This window comes from Camellia sinensis, chromosome 9 (genome assembly GCF_055761805.1).
Source record: "Camellia sinensis isolate YWXY chromosome 9, ASM5576180v1, whole genome shotgun sequence".
In the NCBI taxonomy this organism is placed as follows: domain Eukaryota; kingdom Viridiplantae; phylum Streptophyta; class Magnoliopsida; order Ericales; family Theaceae; genus Camellia; species Camellia sinensis.
The window spans coordinates 23239950-23256881 of NC_138969.1; the positions used below are offsets into that span (position 1 = coordinate 23239950).

A 16932-nucleotide genomic window follows, 5' to 3' on the forward strand; every position below is an offset into this window, starting at 1 on the left:
GAATTCTCTTGATTTTACAACCCAGAGAATCTAACGAACATACGGCTTATAAAACCTCCCTCATAATGAAGATCTCATATTCAACCTTTTTTTAAGTAGCTCTCATAATTTATAAATTATTATCAATAATAAATCATATTATTATTATTTTTCATTTGCCATGCCCCGCTCAGTGTACAAAGCAGAGTTTTTTTTTTTTTGTTAAATATTCTTTAAAAAAAACAATTTACAGAATTGACCTACTTCTCAAATTATTTAAAAAATCACATTTTGAAAATGAGATTTTAAAATTAAAATTGTATTTTTAACATATGACTTGAAATTGAAATTGAAATTGAAATTACATTTTCAACATGTAATTTCACCTGAAATCGCATGTTGAAAATGCAATTTATAATGACATGAATTTCACTTTTTAAAATTGTATTTTCAACATACAATTTCAAGGTGAAATTACATGTTAAAAATACAATTTCAATTTCAAAATCGCATTTTTCCAAAACCAAGTTAGTTTCTCAAATAATTTTAAAAGTGAATCAATTCTCTAAATTATTATTTTTTTTTTTAGAATATGAAAAAAAAAAAAACTCGTTCAGAGCAATTAAAAAACAATCACCATGTTTGATTTCAATTTTCAAAATTCACTTTTTTCTAAATTTACTTTTTCATTTTTTTTGTATTTTTTTATTTTCACTGAATTTTTTAATATTTTAAGCAATTTTTTATTTTTATTTTTTAAACACACTTAACATAAATACACTTATAAAATATAATATTTGTAAAATTTTTTAAAAAATCACTAAATATCAAAAATGCAAAAATTCAATATAATTTTCATATTTTTGGGTATTTTTTAAAATATTTTTTTTTACAAATATTTTATTATTTAGATGCATCTAATTAAAATACATATAAATTTTTTTTTTTTAAAATTACTTAAAATTTAAAAAATATTCACTACAAAAAAAAAAATTACAAAAAACACAACTTTTAAAAAACTGAATTCTAAAAATTAAAATCCCAAATGAAGTAGCTCTCAACTTGACCTACTTATATAAACCAGATGAATATATCATTTTCTACTTGCATAAATATTTCATAAAATTAAAAAAACAGATTTTCATTGAAAAATATTTTCCCTTTTCCGAGTGTAAAATAAAACTTTTGATTTGTTAGGGAACCAAACCAACACATAAAATCATGATCCAGAGACTTATTTATATATTTATATAACACACTGCTACGTAGCTCAAATTTGAGCTTGGCCCGTATGACTCGAAATTCATCTTACCGGTCGTCTAGCCAGTCATCCGGCTAGGTGTCCGTTGAGAAGGCTAACAGCTGTGATCGACAAAGTGACAATCGCGGTAGACAAGTGTTTCATCCGGTCATCGGAATGATCATTCGGCTGATTGTCCAGTAAACATCGATTCGGACCATTCAACCCCATCCCTCCTCGAGCTAAAAGGCATTTTTCTTTATATAAACCAGAAGAATATTATTTGTTTCACAACAAGAACCAAAGTCCAACTAAACACATCATGATGATATCTTTCTACAGAAACAGAGGCAGACAAAACCAAAACATGAAAAGTCATATGAAAATATAACTAGAGAGACATAGCAGTCATAAACAAACCCCCCACCCCCCCCTTACAGACAAAAGCTACAACATAAGTCGGATAATAAGAGCCAGACCTAACCCACTTTATGTTTTAGCCATCCTATCAATCGATCTCCACCTGCAAAACACAGACAATCTCATCAATGAAGCTTGATGATATTCAAATTTGTGCACTAAAATGGTGTCCTAATAATAGGTTTAAATAACATCGTAAAATGTTATGAACCTCAAAAATTGATAAAAGGATGTAGAGTACATACCCTGGGCTTTTCAACCCAACAGAGGATTAGTAGTCATCAAAAAACAGCTCTCCATAGTCGGAATAATCACTGCCGCCGCCTGAGAATTCATAATCATTGTCAACGTCAGACAAGAAGTCGATCTCAGAAAACCCAGATGGGTACTCATCATCAAATGAATCCTCATCATCATCATAAACAGTTGTATCAAACTCATAGTCATCGGTGGGATCGTACGGACGCTGAAGAACTTTGACCCGTTCAGAACATCTTTTCCCAAAAGGTCCTACAAGATGAACATTGAAACACTGCCGCAGGTCCAGGGATTCAAGGTGGGGACAGCCGTTGAGAATAGCCTGCAACCCATCATTCGTCATCTTATTTCCAAAGAGCTGAAGATCATGTAATCCAGGCATGGTTTCTCCGATAACCACCGCAACCTCATCATCACACCCCACGTATGAGGACCTGGACCCTCGATCATTAAATTTCAGAGATTTCAGACGAGGGCAGCAACGCCCAACAGTCTCAAGGGACACTTTTGAAAGTGGGCTCAAATAAATGTGAAGCTCCTCCAATAATGGTAGTTTTTTAGCAGCTTCACTCAAACCCTCATCTGAAATCTCAGAGCAACACGCAAGTCGAAGACGTCTCAGCTGACTCGCTCTGTCAACAGGGTACAAAACAAAGTGACAGAAAAACATCAGCAAATACATAGGAACATGAACTTGGTCTATCCACGTGCCTTCATATAATGATAAGAATTTCAAAATCTTTTGAATTTGCATTGATGACTTAAAAAAGTACATTGAATAGTGAATTATTAGGCCCAGAAACCAATCAAGCCCTGAATGCAAAGTTTGAACAAGTCTTGTAGAACTAGTTTGGTGATGAGATTGATTAAAATTCAATTAAGTGAAGCTCAAGCAGCATAACAGCCAGTCATCATGACTCTGCTTGGCAGTTGGCACCAACTTCTTTAACCCAGGTATTGACCAACATGTGCACCAAGTTCCATTTCCTCAACATTGGCGAGGGCAACTTTGGCTAGCCCAAAAGATGATGATTATGACAATGATGTAGCTGTGGCCTTTGGTGGGTGGCAATGGATTAGTGGTGATTAGAGAAGAAGAACAAAATGAGATGAATGCATTAATAAATTATTGGGGCACTACTGGAGCAATTTGTATTAGAGCACTACTGAGTGCAGAGCAATATTCGGACCTTATCTCTAGCAGCATTGTTAAGAATACATTAATATATTAAATTGGAGTAGCCCTTGTCTCAGGCAGTAGAACACCTCATGGTTTTAAAAATCGGACCGGACCGGCCGGTTCAACCGGTTGAACCGGTGACCGGATGGGGTTCCGGTCTGGTCAGACCCCTTAAACCGGCCAATTGTAAAAACCGGCCTATTTTTTGAAAACCGGTGAACCCACCGGTTAAACCGGTCGACCCGGTCACGGGTTGATCGAACCGGACCGGTTTCAAATTTTTTTTATTTATTATTTTTTCTTTGTTTTTTTTTAATTTTCTTTCTTTTCTTTCTTTCTTTCTTATTTTATATATATATATATATATATAAAATATAAGAATATAAGAAAATTTTAATTTGAAACTCTTTTTCAAGAGTCTCCTCTTGTGAGGAATCCCATTAAGAGTTTGATGAAATTATTGTGAAAGTCTTCACCTATTTATAAGAAAAAAATTCTTTCAAAAAAACTCAAGAAATCCATGTGGGATTCAATCAAATGTATTGGAGGGAATATTGAAATTTTGATATCCCTCCAAAATTTTTGTTTTCCTTTCAATCAAATTATTTGAATTAAAATCATATGGAGGGAATATTAAATATTTGATTTCATCTTCCAAAATTGAAATTAATAATATTTTAAAATATATTATTATATTTTTCAGTAAAAAAAATATTAGGACAAATATTTAAGATAATTTAATATTTTTAATATTTTTAATTTATAATTTTATTACTTATATTTTTATTTAAATATAATTTTAATATATTTATTACGTCACGGTTCGATTCCGGTTCAACCGTCGGTTGAACCGGTGACCCGTCCACCCGATGCCTTTTCCGGTTCGTTCACCGGTCCGGTTTTTAAAACATTGGAACACCTCATCTCAGGCATTCTTTCCTTATTCTTTTTTTCGCCTTTTGTGCTTTGTATATTCATGTTCTCCTGTGTATAGAATAATATATAATGAAAGCCTGTTTTCTTCTATAACAGAGAAAAGAAAAGAGAGCAAAATAAATTGAGAAAGATGAAGATGTAGTTGTGGCCATTGGTGGGTGCCGATGGTTTACTGGTGATGAGTTCTAGTGGATTGTGGTAATAATATGAAGGTAGTGGTCAAGTGGCAAAAACAACGGAGGTTGATGATCCTAGAATCTATAAATATATATATATATATATATATGTTACTAATGGAAAAGCAATTTTCAACTCCACTAGAGCAATGCATAACCGCTCAAAACATTAAATATGTGTACCTTGGTTTGCCATCTTTGTCCAAGAAATAATCAAGCATGTGAGTAAAATGGACATTCTAATGAGGATAGAGAAGCTAGCAATATTGTGTTTACCTCCTTAATGGCTGCTTAACAGGAGGGAGAATTAGTAATGTGATTGCAAATTATAGGGAGGAGGATGTAATTTTCACAACAACAAGGAATCAAATATTATTAGTCAAATATTATGCGACATTAATGTAATTTTCCTTAAATCTTCATGTAGAATTTTCACTAATTATGACCTGAGGAGAAGATCAAACTGAGTCCTCAAATGGTTATCTTCTACAATGGAAAAGAGAAAGGATGGACAAATTCCCACAAGCATACAATACCATATAAGTACAATTTATTTTAGACATTCTGTCCATTTAATCACCTATCAAATGAAGGTTACAACGAAGTGTAGTAAATAAAATTCAAAAAGATTCAAATTGAACATCACCTATAAGTGATATATAAACTAAAGAATGCCATGCAGAAAAAATGTCCAAATCAGTAGCATTCAATAACAGAAACAAACTTATCATTTTCCAGAAATTAAATCAACAAATATGAATCAAGATTTAGATATACTATTTCTTTCCTGTATTAGGGTCATCATCACTTGATGCAATGCTACAGACTTGTTCAAGTCTATGAGAAACCACCTCATGGACATAAAACCAGGAGTTTTAAAATTTGCCAAATTTTTAACAAATTTCCTCTGAAACCCAAATTGGAAAATATATTCTAATTCAAGTTAGATAAACTAAGACCAGCATCCATAAAATATAAGTATATACGGAATGGTTGAAGACACAATCTTTTTGAGACAGACCCTATTTACTTCGTAATGGTCTTAGCTTGACATTTTCAAGCTGTACTATCTACCTAGAATACAAAACACCTAGCAGGAAGTTCAGAATACAAGAAAATTTCAGTAAAATAAAAAGAGGAGTCAGAACTCAAAAGGAAGGGCTACTTAATTATGTTTTCCACAAAATTTGACCCAAAAAGTTGTCTGCATTCTGGATAAATTATAATTTGGAGTGAATATTCATCCAAAGATTTCCCAAAAAAAGGGATTCAGGCAGGGCTTCTGAATGGACCAAAAACCCTCCATTATAAATTGTTGACATGTAGGGTGTGCCCAATCTACAGCTCCCAGCACCACAGATGACATGACCAACTCTTATTAATCCTCATTTATTTTGGGTTCACATCTATTACATATATTATCTACATAAAAAAAAAGAAGAAGCTATTATTACAGTTAAGTGCCAAGATAATTGACATTAACAAGAGACATGTTATGGCTCAGTTGATGGCTCAGTTTTGAGTTGAATCCTTCACATTCTAAAAACTAAACTGATAATCAGAATTTCCAATACTATTCATTTTCCTTCATTGTATATGTTACCATCTTGGAGTGTAAAACGAAGTAACATGCATACCATTCAAACAATTCAACACAAATTTGTAAAAACAAGCAATATACTTTTGGAGAATCATTATTTCACAACTAATAAAAACATAAAAAATCAATGTTAATCAGTGATATAGATGTTTTGCCTCGATTTATTTGCAAATCACATTTTATTTTAAGCTAAGAAAATAAAAAATCTAATTCATAATTCTTCTACTTTATTATATATATATATATATATATTGATAAATAAATAAACTTTATTGAGAAAGCATCAATACGATGCAAAAGAATACAAAAAAACCTCAATACGGGAAGACACTAACAACGCCTAACCAATTACATCATCTAAAAAAATAAACAAATTCAGATCCACACTCCTCTCCAATCAACCATATTTTATTTTCTTCATTTCCCAATGACATTAATTGTGTGTGCAAATTATTTTTTGCCTAAACCAAAGTAGAAAATTAATTTATGACAGCAACTCAAACCATTAAAAGCCCTGCCCCAAGGGTCTGCACCACCCCTAATGCCTCTGGACCAGTATAAAAGGTTCTAAAAAAAACATTGTGATAACCCGTGGTCAGCAAAAGCAGTCAATTGTCAACGGCTCCTAGAATATGGTATTGGATCGAAAGGCCCAACGAATTGGGGACATGCACACATCTTGGGCATCTTGTTGTTCTATGTTCTATAGATTTGTGAGTTCCTATTGAGAGTGAAGATATTATACATAATGTGAATATTCCCATATTCATTTTTATACCTAACAAATGCATGATAATTGATAACAAAGAAAATAAAGCAATGAAATAATGCGTCTTTAATTATAAAAATTCACTCTATAAAACTTTTTTTTTTTCTTTTTTTTTTTAAAATTCAATCACAACCGAATATGCCCGAACCCTAAAATATTCTATCCACTCATCACATATCCTCAACATCCACACAACATTTAACCACTAAATAAAAACTAACTACATAGATTTATCATCATCAATGAAGCCAAAACACATAATAATTCAAAATTGACATATATATGAAATTATACCGATCGGCCAAGTACTGAAGGAGTTCATCGGTGACGAAATACTCGAGATTGATGTCTACAAGTTCTCCACAGCTTCGATCGATGGCATGCCTAGCCATCTTCTCGAGATTGTAGGGCATGCTCAATAGGTCTCGGGATTGCGACATGTCGATGGACCTCCACATTGCTGGGTCTTTGCAGATGTTACGCCAAGTCATACACACTTTCTGAGCACTCTCGAGTATGTGAATCGCACCGAGCTTGTGAAGAATCATCGCCATCACGTCTCGAGGAAGCTCCACCCAGTTACGAGTCTCGTTCGCCTCCAACTGTGGCGGCGAAGAACTCGAGGAGGACGCCATTGATTTGGGAAAATTTTCCTAGAAAATTTGTCAGAATCTTTCGAGGAAGAGTGTTGCTTTGGGCACCTGTGTTGTTTAGGGTTTTGGTTTGGGGAGGAAAATGAAATGGGGATATACAAATTTCACCGACGTTTTTTGTTACTACTGCATATTTATGATTAAAAAAATAAAAATAAAATTTTTTTTTAAATAAACCTTCTCAAGGTTACTTAAATAATACAATCATAAAATAAGTATCATTTTAGATTAGTTTGTAATCTTTTAGGTATGTTGTGCAATACCTTTTGAATTAGTTTTATAAAAAAAAAAATTATGATATTTTTTCATAATGCGTAACATTACTCTTACTTAAAATATAAATTATTCAGTCTCGTTTGGAAACATGTTATTTTAGTAATTTTTTATTTTTTTGGCTAAAATATGAAATAAAAAAATTTATATGTTTGGAATAATTTTTTAATTTTTTACGAAAATATATGCAAAAAATGGAGAGAAAAAAGAATCCTTAACTTTTTAATATATATTATAAACTTTTTAATTTTTTTAGTAACTTTTTAGTTTTTAAGCTAAAAGTGTTGCATGCCAAACGAGGTGTGATTTTAAAAATTACATTTCGCTCCCTCAAGGTTTTAATCACATAACAAACGAAACTTTTATTAGAGGTGTAACTCGAGTAGGTTGATTGAGAGGTTGTCCAATACTAGCTCGAATTGTGTTGAGAACTACTCAGGTCTACCTAAATTCGAATTGTAACCCAAGGTAGGATCCTCTAGAGTGAGTTTTTGGATGGCTGAAATTTAATTTTACTAAAGTTGAGGATACAATAATCATTTCACCTTCAACTCTCAAAGCCTCATCTATCCAAGCTTGGTCTGAATTGTTCAAGTTGTCCGAATTGCACATAAATTTAAAAAGAAATAAAAATTGGTACAACTAAATTAATTAATTCATTAAAATTAAACTCTATCAATTTTTTTAAATCGTTAATAATATCAAATAAAATAATTTATATAATGTGAGAAAAATCATAACTGAAAGTTTTGTACTATGTTATTTGTGTATATAATTTATTTTCAATATAATCTAACGAAATAAATACCATATTTTCAAAATAAAAAATAAGAAAAATGTTTTAAACCCCCTTTTCCTCCCATCGGCCAGTTTTTCTTTTTTTTTTTCTTTTTTTCTTTTTCCTTCTCTTCCAATCACCAATCGCCACGTGTGTGGGGGGTGGTGGGGTAGTGATTGGAGGAGGTCTCTATCAATGCTGAAAAAATAATTACAAATGTTAGAATCAATTTTAGCAAAATACCATATTTTCCCTTTTATCCCTCTAATTGTCCTCTTCCCTCTCAACACTTCACCAGCCACCCTCTGCCTACCACTCCTCCACCTTCTCAATCCCTCACTCCCCTGCCTCCACCACCTCTAACAACTCCCCTTCCTTTTCTTGTAATCCCACACCACTCTCAATCTCACCCCATTCCACAAATTTTAGTCATCACAACTATCCAATCTTTCACTTCTTCTTTTAGGTTGTATTTAATTCATAAATTCAGAAAATAATTTAAAAACAGAAAAAAAAGGCAAGTAAAATATGAATGTAATATAATTATATTTCACATACATTTTCTGTTTTTTTTTTCAAATCTCTCTCAAAATTTATAAACTAAACACAACCTTAAAATGTTTTTTTATTTTTTTATTTATATAATTCGACTTGAAAAAATTATAAAAATACCAATTCTTTATATATAGATCATACTTTGACAATTTTCGTTGGCTTGTCGTGAGCCTTGGCCTTGGGTGTGGGTGTTATTGCCCAAATCATGATGCATGTGCTGAAGCACTAATAGACAACATTGTGCATTTGTCATGATGTACCAATCTCAATTTTCTTTGGCTCAGGCTCTGATTGTTGGGTATACTTCTTTATTAGAGTGTGAGATTTAATTAATTTGTTAAAGAATTTTAATTTAACTTGATTTAGGTATAATATATTTTTATATATTATATTTGAGGAGACCTAATCCAATTTGAAAATAACTAAGGTTTGATAATAAATCCTAGATCCACAATATTGTTTTCCCAAGAAAAAAAAAAAAAAGGAGGTTTTGGTTTACTTTTCCCGTGGGTGTGCGTGCGGCTGCAAGGCTACAAAATTGATTTTCGATGGGCTTTTGTTCCTGGAGCATTGTTTGAAGTTTTTGTTAACAACTTCCGCATTGAAGAAGGTAATTTGGATTAATTATTTTGGATCTTCTTCAACTTTGATTCTGAAGATTTTGGTTCATCTATTTGGTGAGGTCTTTCTTCTTATTTATTTGTGATTATTTGAAATTCACCTAAGGGTGGTTTTGTGAGACCATTAGTGTTTCGTTTGTAATTGTTTGGAACTTATTTGGTTGATAGTGGAATCGGATTTCGATCCCGTGGACGTACCTCACATTGAGGGAACCACGTAAAAATTCTTGTGTTGCCTTTGATTTAATTTTTTCGCATTAATTTTTATTCCCATTGATTGATTTATTTGTGGGGAATCACACATATTTTCCCTAACAACTGGTATCAGAGCTTACGATTTATTTGGGTTTATATATTTGTGTAAATCAATGGAGGGGAATGTGGGTCGTATGTCTAGCTTCAATGGAAGTAATTGGGTAACTTGGAAAACTAAAATGGAGGACCTATTATTTTGTAAAGATTTGTATGGACCCATTGAGGGTGATAGTGGCAAACACGAGGGTATGAAAGATGATGAATGGAATAGGCTTAATCGAAAGGCCATTGGTGTTATCCGTCAATGGATTGATGACAGTGTGTTTCATCATGTTGCTACTAAAACTTCGGCATATGATTTATGAAAAAAATTAGAGGGCCTTTATGACAGAAAATCAGCCGGTTCTTCTCATTCGGAAGCATTTGTTGTGAGAGGCCGAAGCAAAACAAGGGGGAGGAGTAAGACTCCTCATGGTCGTGATCAAAGCCCTGACAAGTCAAGAGATGGCTCTTTTTCAAAGAAAGACGTTGAGTGTTATTATTGCCATGAGAAAGGGCACATGAAGCAAGAATGCCGAAAGCTCAAGAATAAGGAGAAAAGGCGTGACAAAAGTGTGGACAAGAAACAAGAAAACACAACGACAGTTACTACTAATGGTGATCTCATGGTCGTTTGTGAAGATGATTGTATCAATTTTGTGGGCCAAGAGAGCAATTAGGTGATTGATTCCGGTGGTTCTTTTCATGTGACTTCTCAAGTTGATTTCTTCACTACCTATACCGAAGGAGATTATGGTTCTGTTCGAATGGGTAATGAAGGTTTGTCCAAGATTATTGGTATGGGTGATGTTTGCTTGGAAACAAATTTGGGTTGCAAGTTGTTACTTAAAGATGTGAGGCATGTTCCCGACATTCGCCTCAATTTGATCTCTACCGGGAAGCTAGATGATGAAGGCTTTAACAACAAATTTGGTGATGGAATATGGAAGCTCACAAAGGGTTCTTTGGTGGTGGCTAAGTGTAAGAAGACTCATACACTTTATTCGATGCAAGGAAAAATTTGTAAAGGTGTTGTCAATGCACTTCAAGATGATACTTCTACCGAATTGTGGCACAAGCGGCTTGGCCACATGAGTGAAAAGGGGCTGCAAGTTTTGTTCAAGAAAGAGCTTCTACCCGGTTTGAAAGGTACACATCTTAAAACTTGTGTTCATTGTTTGGCGGGTAAACAACATATAGTTTCTTTTCATAAAAATGTTGCTTCTAGAAAAGAAAATGTTTTGGAGTTGATTTACTCGGATGTTTGTGGTCCTTTAAAAGTTAGAACACATAGTGGTGCACTTTATTTTGTCACTTTCATTGATGATTATTCAAGGAAAGTTTGGGCTTTTCTACTAAAAACTAAAGATCAAATTCTAGAAGTATTTAAGCATTTTCAGGCCATGGTTGAAAAAGAAACATGACAGAAATTGAAGTGCATCCGATCAGACAATGGTGGTGAATACATTGGGCCATTTGATGAGTATTGTCGCAGCCAAGGTATTCGGCATCAAAAGACAGTTAAGAAGACTCCTCAACAAAATGGAGTTGCCGAGAGGATGAACCGCACCATTGTGGAAAGAACAAGGTGTTTGCTTTCACAAGCTAAATTGCCAAGATCCTTTTGGGGTGAGGCATTGAAGACAGCGGTTGACGTGATCAATTTGTCTCCTTCCTATCCTTTGAATGGTGATGTTCCAGAAAGAGTTTGGACCGGCAAAGATGTGTCTTATGAGCACTTGAGAGTGTTTGGTTGCCGAGCCTTTGTTCATATTCCAAAAGATGAGAGGTCCAAGCTTGATAGCAAGTCAAGACAATGTATTTTTCTTGGCTATGGACGTGATGAATTTGGTTATAGATTGTGGGATCCGGTCGACAAGAAAGTCATTCGAAGCCGTGATGTTGTGTTTCTTGAAGACCAAATAATTGAAGACTTTGGCAAAGGTGATCAACCGGAGCCAAAAACTAGTGATCTCATTGACATGGATCCATCTCCTTCATCTTCAGTTGATGATGAAAATGGGGGAGATGTGCAGCCACCTATTGAAGATATAGAGGATGATGCTAATTCTAATGAAATTGAGTCAGAAATTGAGAAAGAGCATCCAACTCAAGAACCACCACCACAACTTGAGTTGAGGAAATCTACAAGGGACCGACAACCTTCAAGAAAGTATCCTTCTAATGAATTTGTGTTGATTTCTGATCAAGGGGAGCCTGAGAGCTACCAAGAAGCAATTGAGCATGTAAAGAAAGGTGATTGGAAAAAGGCCATGAACGAGGAGATGAATTCCTTGCTTGAAAACTAGACTTATGATTTAGTGAATTTGCCTAAAGAGAGGAAAATTTTGAAAAATAAGTGGGTTTTCAAATTGAAGAATGATGGCAAGAATCTGAGGTACAAGGCATGTCTTGTTGTGAAAGGTTTTGGGCAAAAGAAATGTATTGATTTTGATGAGATTTTCTCGCCAGTTGTGAAGATGTCTTCTATTCGGGTTGTACTTGGCATGGCTGCAAGTATGAACCTTGAAGTTGAGCAACTTGATGTGAAGACTGCATTTCTTCATGGTGACCTTGAAAAAGAAATTTACATGGAGCAACCGGAAGGTTTTGTAGAAAAAGGGAAAGAGAAATTTGTTTGCAAATTGAAGAAAAGTTTGTATGGTCTCAAGCAAGCCCGGCGGCAATGGTACAAAAAATTTGACTCTTTCATGATGAATAATAGTTTTTCTAAAACCACTTCGGACCATTGTGTGTTTGTGAAAAAATTTTCGGATGGCAAATTTATTATTTTTTTGCTTTATGTTGATGACATGTTAATTGTGGGTCAAGATTCTACCATGATAAACAGGTTGAAATTGGAGTTAAGCAAGTCTTTTGCTATGAAAGATTTGGGGCCGGCAAAGCAAATTCTTGGTATGAAAATTGTTCGTGATCGCAAAGAGGGGCTGATTTGGTTGTCTCAAGAAAGCTACATTGAGAAAGTTCTTGAGAGGTTCAACATGAATAAAGCAAAGCCGATTGGTTGTCCACTTGCGGGTCACTTCAAACTTAGTTCGAATCAATGTCCTACAAGTGAGAAAGACAAAGAAGAGATGCTGAAAGTTCCTTATGCTTCTGCAGTTGGTTCTTTGATGTACGCCATGGTTTGTACAAGGCCGGATATTGCTCGCGTCGTTGGTGTGGTGAGTCGTTTTCTCTCTAATCCGGGTAAAGAACATTGGGCAGCGGTAAAATGGATTCTAAGGTATCTTCGAGGGACTTCGAAGGTGTGTTTGTATTTTGGGGATGGTAAGCCGATGCTTGATGGGTTCACAGATTCTGACATGGCCGGTGATATTGATTCTAGGAAATCTACTTCGGGGTATTTGATGACTTTTGCAGGGGGAGCTGTGGCATGGCAATCTAAATTACAAAAATGTGTTGCTCTCTCAACTATCGAAGCTGAATTTATTACTATTACAGAAGTTTGCAAAGAAGAGTTATGGTTGAAGAAATTTTTGCAAGAGTTGGGTTTGAAGCAAGAAAAGTATGTGCTTTATTGTGATAGTCAAAGTATTATTCACTTGAGTAAAAATTCTACTTTTCATTCGAGATCGAAACACATTGATGTGAGATACCATTGGATTCGTAATGTGTTAGATTCGAAGTTATTACAACTCGAAAAGGTTCACACAGATGATAATATTTCAGATATGTTCACAAAAACTTTGTCGAAGGACAAACATTTAAAGTGTCGAACTTTGGCGGGTATGGTTGATTTCTCCACCTAAGTCGGTAGGGGGAGAATTGTTGGGTATACCTCTTTATTGGAGTGTGGGACCCAATTGGTTTGTTAAAGAATTTTAATTTAACTTGGTTTAGGTATAATATATTTTTATATATTATATTTGAGGAGACCCAATCCAATTTGGAAATAACTAAGGTTTGATAATAAACCCTAAATCCACAATATTGTTTTCCCAAGGAAAAAAAGGAGGTTTTGGTTTACTTTTCCCGTGGGTGTGCGTGCGGCTGCAAGGCTACAAAATTGATTTTCGGTGGGCTTTTGTTCCTGGAGCATTGTTTGAAGTTTTTGTTAACAACTTCCGCATTGAAGAAGGTAATTTGGGTTAATTATTTTGGATCTTCTTCAACTTTGGTTATGAAAATTTTGATTCATCTATTTGGTGAGGTCTTTCCTCTTGTTTATTTGTGATTATTTGGAATTTACCTAAAGGTGATTTTGTGAGACCATTAGTGTCTCGTTTGTAATCGTTTGGAACTTATTTGGTTGATAGTGGAATCGGATTTCGATCCCATGGACGTACCTCACATTGAGGGAACCACGTAAAAATTCTTGTGTTGCCTTTGATTTAATTTTTCCGCATTAATTATTATTCCCATTGATTGATTTACTTGTGGGGAATCACACATATTTTCCCTAATACTGATGCATATTATGAATGGTCTTTGTAATTTGTCAAGTTTATATCATTTCTATCATTATAAACATATAATATATCAGTGTATCATGTGAAAACTAATTTCAATAAATTTTATAAGCTTAAAAATCTAAAAATACCAGTGACTTGTTGAATCACCCTAGAATAAAATTTTAAGCCACCCAATTGCCCCAAACAATGTAGAGTCCATGTTAAGAAAAGGCAGTCTACATACCACTTAAAAATTTAATTAAAAAATAAATAAAATAATAAAAAATAAATTTTGAAAAGAAAGAAAGAGAGAAGAGAGTGATCACATGTAGTACACGCGTAAGGTGCATAATTGATTGAACCCCATGCATGTGGATGTGTGAGAAGTGAAATGAATATTTGATTTGTATAGGGTGGAACATGAGTGCCACACCTCTGTGTGTCTTCAAAAAGTCTAAGCAACAACCAACCAATCAAAAAGTCAAACCATCCTCTATAATTGCGGGAATTTAACTAACATCAACCGACCATTCTCTCAATTAACCAAACAAAATCAAACTTGCATACAAAAGAGTTGAAGAAGAAGAAGAAAAAAGAAAAAAAAAAAAAAAAAGAGAGACAGAGAAAAAGAGAGACTGCTAATGCAAATCTCTCTTTTTTGGATCTCTCAAACATATTAAAACATTTTATTTATTTTTTAATTATTAAAATTAGTCTTTAACTTTCTTCTCAATTCAACATCTTCTGTGGTCTCTTCTTCATACAGTTTTTGTAGCTCCCATTTCTTGGACTTCATCTTGGAAATTTTCCCACTGATTTCTTGGGAAAATATGCATAGGATTCGAACACATTCATCTCCCGAATTAGTTCCTTCTTCAATGGACAACAACCAACATGATGATTCGAGTTTAGAAGGTGAATTATCCCCCCTCCTACATGTTTTCTTTTCTTTTCTTTTGATGCTTCAGAAAATTCTATCAATGCTATAATTGAACAAGGCTCCCCTGTTTGGTTGTGCTCTTGTTTTTGTTTTTTGTGTTTTAGAAAACAAAACAATGAGAAATTTGAAAGCTCTTGTTTTCAATCTATCAAAAATTAACAGACAACTTTTTAGTATTTCCTAAAAAAAAGAGGTGTTTTCAGAAGGGAGAAAAAAACATTTAAAAAAAAAAAAATAGTTTGCCAAATGAGTTTTCTGTGTTTTCAAAAAATGAAAACATAAAACAGAAAACAAAAACGCAAAACAGGATGGAATGCTAACTTAGAGAAAATAATCAATCAATCCTTCGCTTTGATGTCTAAAACATATCAAGTTTGTTATGTTCCAAACATGAGATTACAGAAACAAATTAATCCAAAACCCTTGCACCAAAAGTACTTCCAAAAACAGTTTTGATTCCGTTTCTTCGTTTTAGGTGTTGCTGCAACTGTCAAATTGCTGCTAAAGCTAGTCCAAGACCACAAAGAAGCATGCGTGAAAGAGCAAAACAGCAGCCAAAGAATGCTGAGGGTGGCTGGAATGATGACAATCCTCGAGAACATTAGAACGCGGATTCAAAATTGTCAATCTTTTGGGAAAAAAAAGGAAGCCGAGCTTAGGCGTTGCAACACTGATCTTAGGCCTAGCCATGTCCCGAGGGACAAAAGGCCAACTGAGCCCATTGATGAGAAAGAGAAGCTAAGAAGAGAGCTAACTGGGAGTCTAGCAGCGCGAAAGAGCCTTGAAGTCATGTGTTCAAGCTTGGGAAAGGAGAGAGAGATTATGACAGCGGAGTTGGCGCGAAAGGTTCACGAATGCAATGAAATGGAGGAACTTGTCAACGACCTTAGGGCCCAAAACAAGACGTTGTTGGCGAAAGTACAAGAGTATGCTGCAGAGCACAAAGAGAAGAAGCCTAGCAGTGGAGGAGATGTACAAGCGAACGCAGCACTCCAAGAACGAAACAATGAGCTCTCAGAGAAGCTCTTGAGGTCTCTTGATGGGTACAGATCTGCGAAGAGGAGGCTAAGAGAAGCACAAGAGGAAAACGCAACAATGCGTGCCACAATGGAGGAAATGGGGATTGAGGTCGGAGATAGCTTGGAGAGGATTCGAGGATTCCAGCAGCGAATGGCAATAGGGAGTGACCAACCGTTGGATATTGAGGAAGAGATATCAGAATTGGAGCACATGTTTGAATCCTTTGAAATGAAGGTTTTGAAACATGGTCAAACGAAAGGGGATTGTGTTAAACCGAAAGGCGAGATCAGTGCATGCAAGCCTTCTGTCCTAGCATGAGAAGAAAGGCCAACTTAGAACCACATGTTTTCCATTTAGATGGAGAAAACACAATTTGTTTTCTAGGGCCGAGCTTGCCTCCAGTTCAGATCCAATCCGAGCACTGCATGCACGCTTGCCACGTCGGTATTTGTTGTAAATTGGTGGTTTAGATTTTGTCCACCTACTTAAAAACCCAAACCCAATATTACATCTGAACAAAAAAATGCAACCCAAGATTTAATGGGTTAATGGGCAGACAAAATCCAAATATTTACGAAAAAATACCGAGGTGGCACAAATTTGTTAATCGGACTGTTCTCTCCAGTCCAAGAGATTGGAGAGAATCCATCCTCTATTTCTAAATTATGGAATAATAAATAAAAGGGAGTCAGTTGTAAAATGTTCAAAATGTGTGATTAGTAAATGTTGTACACAGTTCAATTAATATTGATTGGTTCAGTTTCTTACTTTCCCTGTTTTCTTGGCAGCCAAAGAGTTAATGAGAATGTTGTACGCTGTTCTTTAA

General features: G+C 34.6%; 2 protein-coding genes across 2 annotated transcripts; one reads left to right on the top strand and one right to left on the bottom strand.

Annotated features, from left to right (window-relative positions):
• Positions 1–1471: 1471 nt before the first annotated feature.
• LOC114297102 (F-box protein SKIP19) lies at positions 1472–7400 on the bottom strand. The gene is made up of 3 exons (XM_028241462.2): positions 6853–7400; positions 1885–2529; positions 1472–1742 (listed from the first exon to the last, which is right to left on the bottom strand). Exons 1-2 carry the CDS (start codon positions 7191–7193, stop codon positions 1911–1913), a joined length of 960 nt encoding a protein of 319 aa, XP_028097263.2. The 5' UTR covers positions 7194–7400; the 3' UTR covers positions 1472–1742; positions 1885–1910.
• A 7314-nt stretch (positions 7401–14714) lies between these two features.
• Positions 14715–16932, top strand: LOC114297101 (myosin heavy chain-like protein). The gene is made up of 2 exons (XM_028241461.2): positions 14715–15061; positions 15562–16932. The coding sequence occupies exons 1-2, from the start codon at positions 14977–14979 to the stop codon at positions 16422–16424; spliced, it is 948 nt and encodes a 315-aa protein (XP_028097262.2). The 5' UTR covers positions 14715–14976; the 3' UTR covers positions 16425–16932.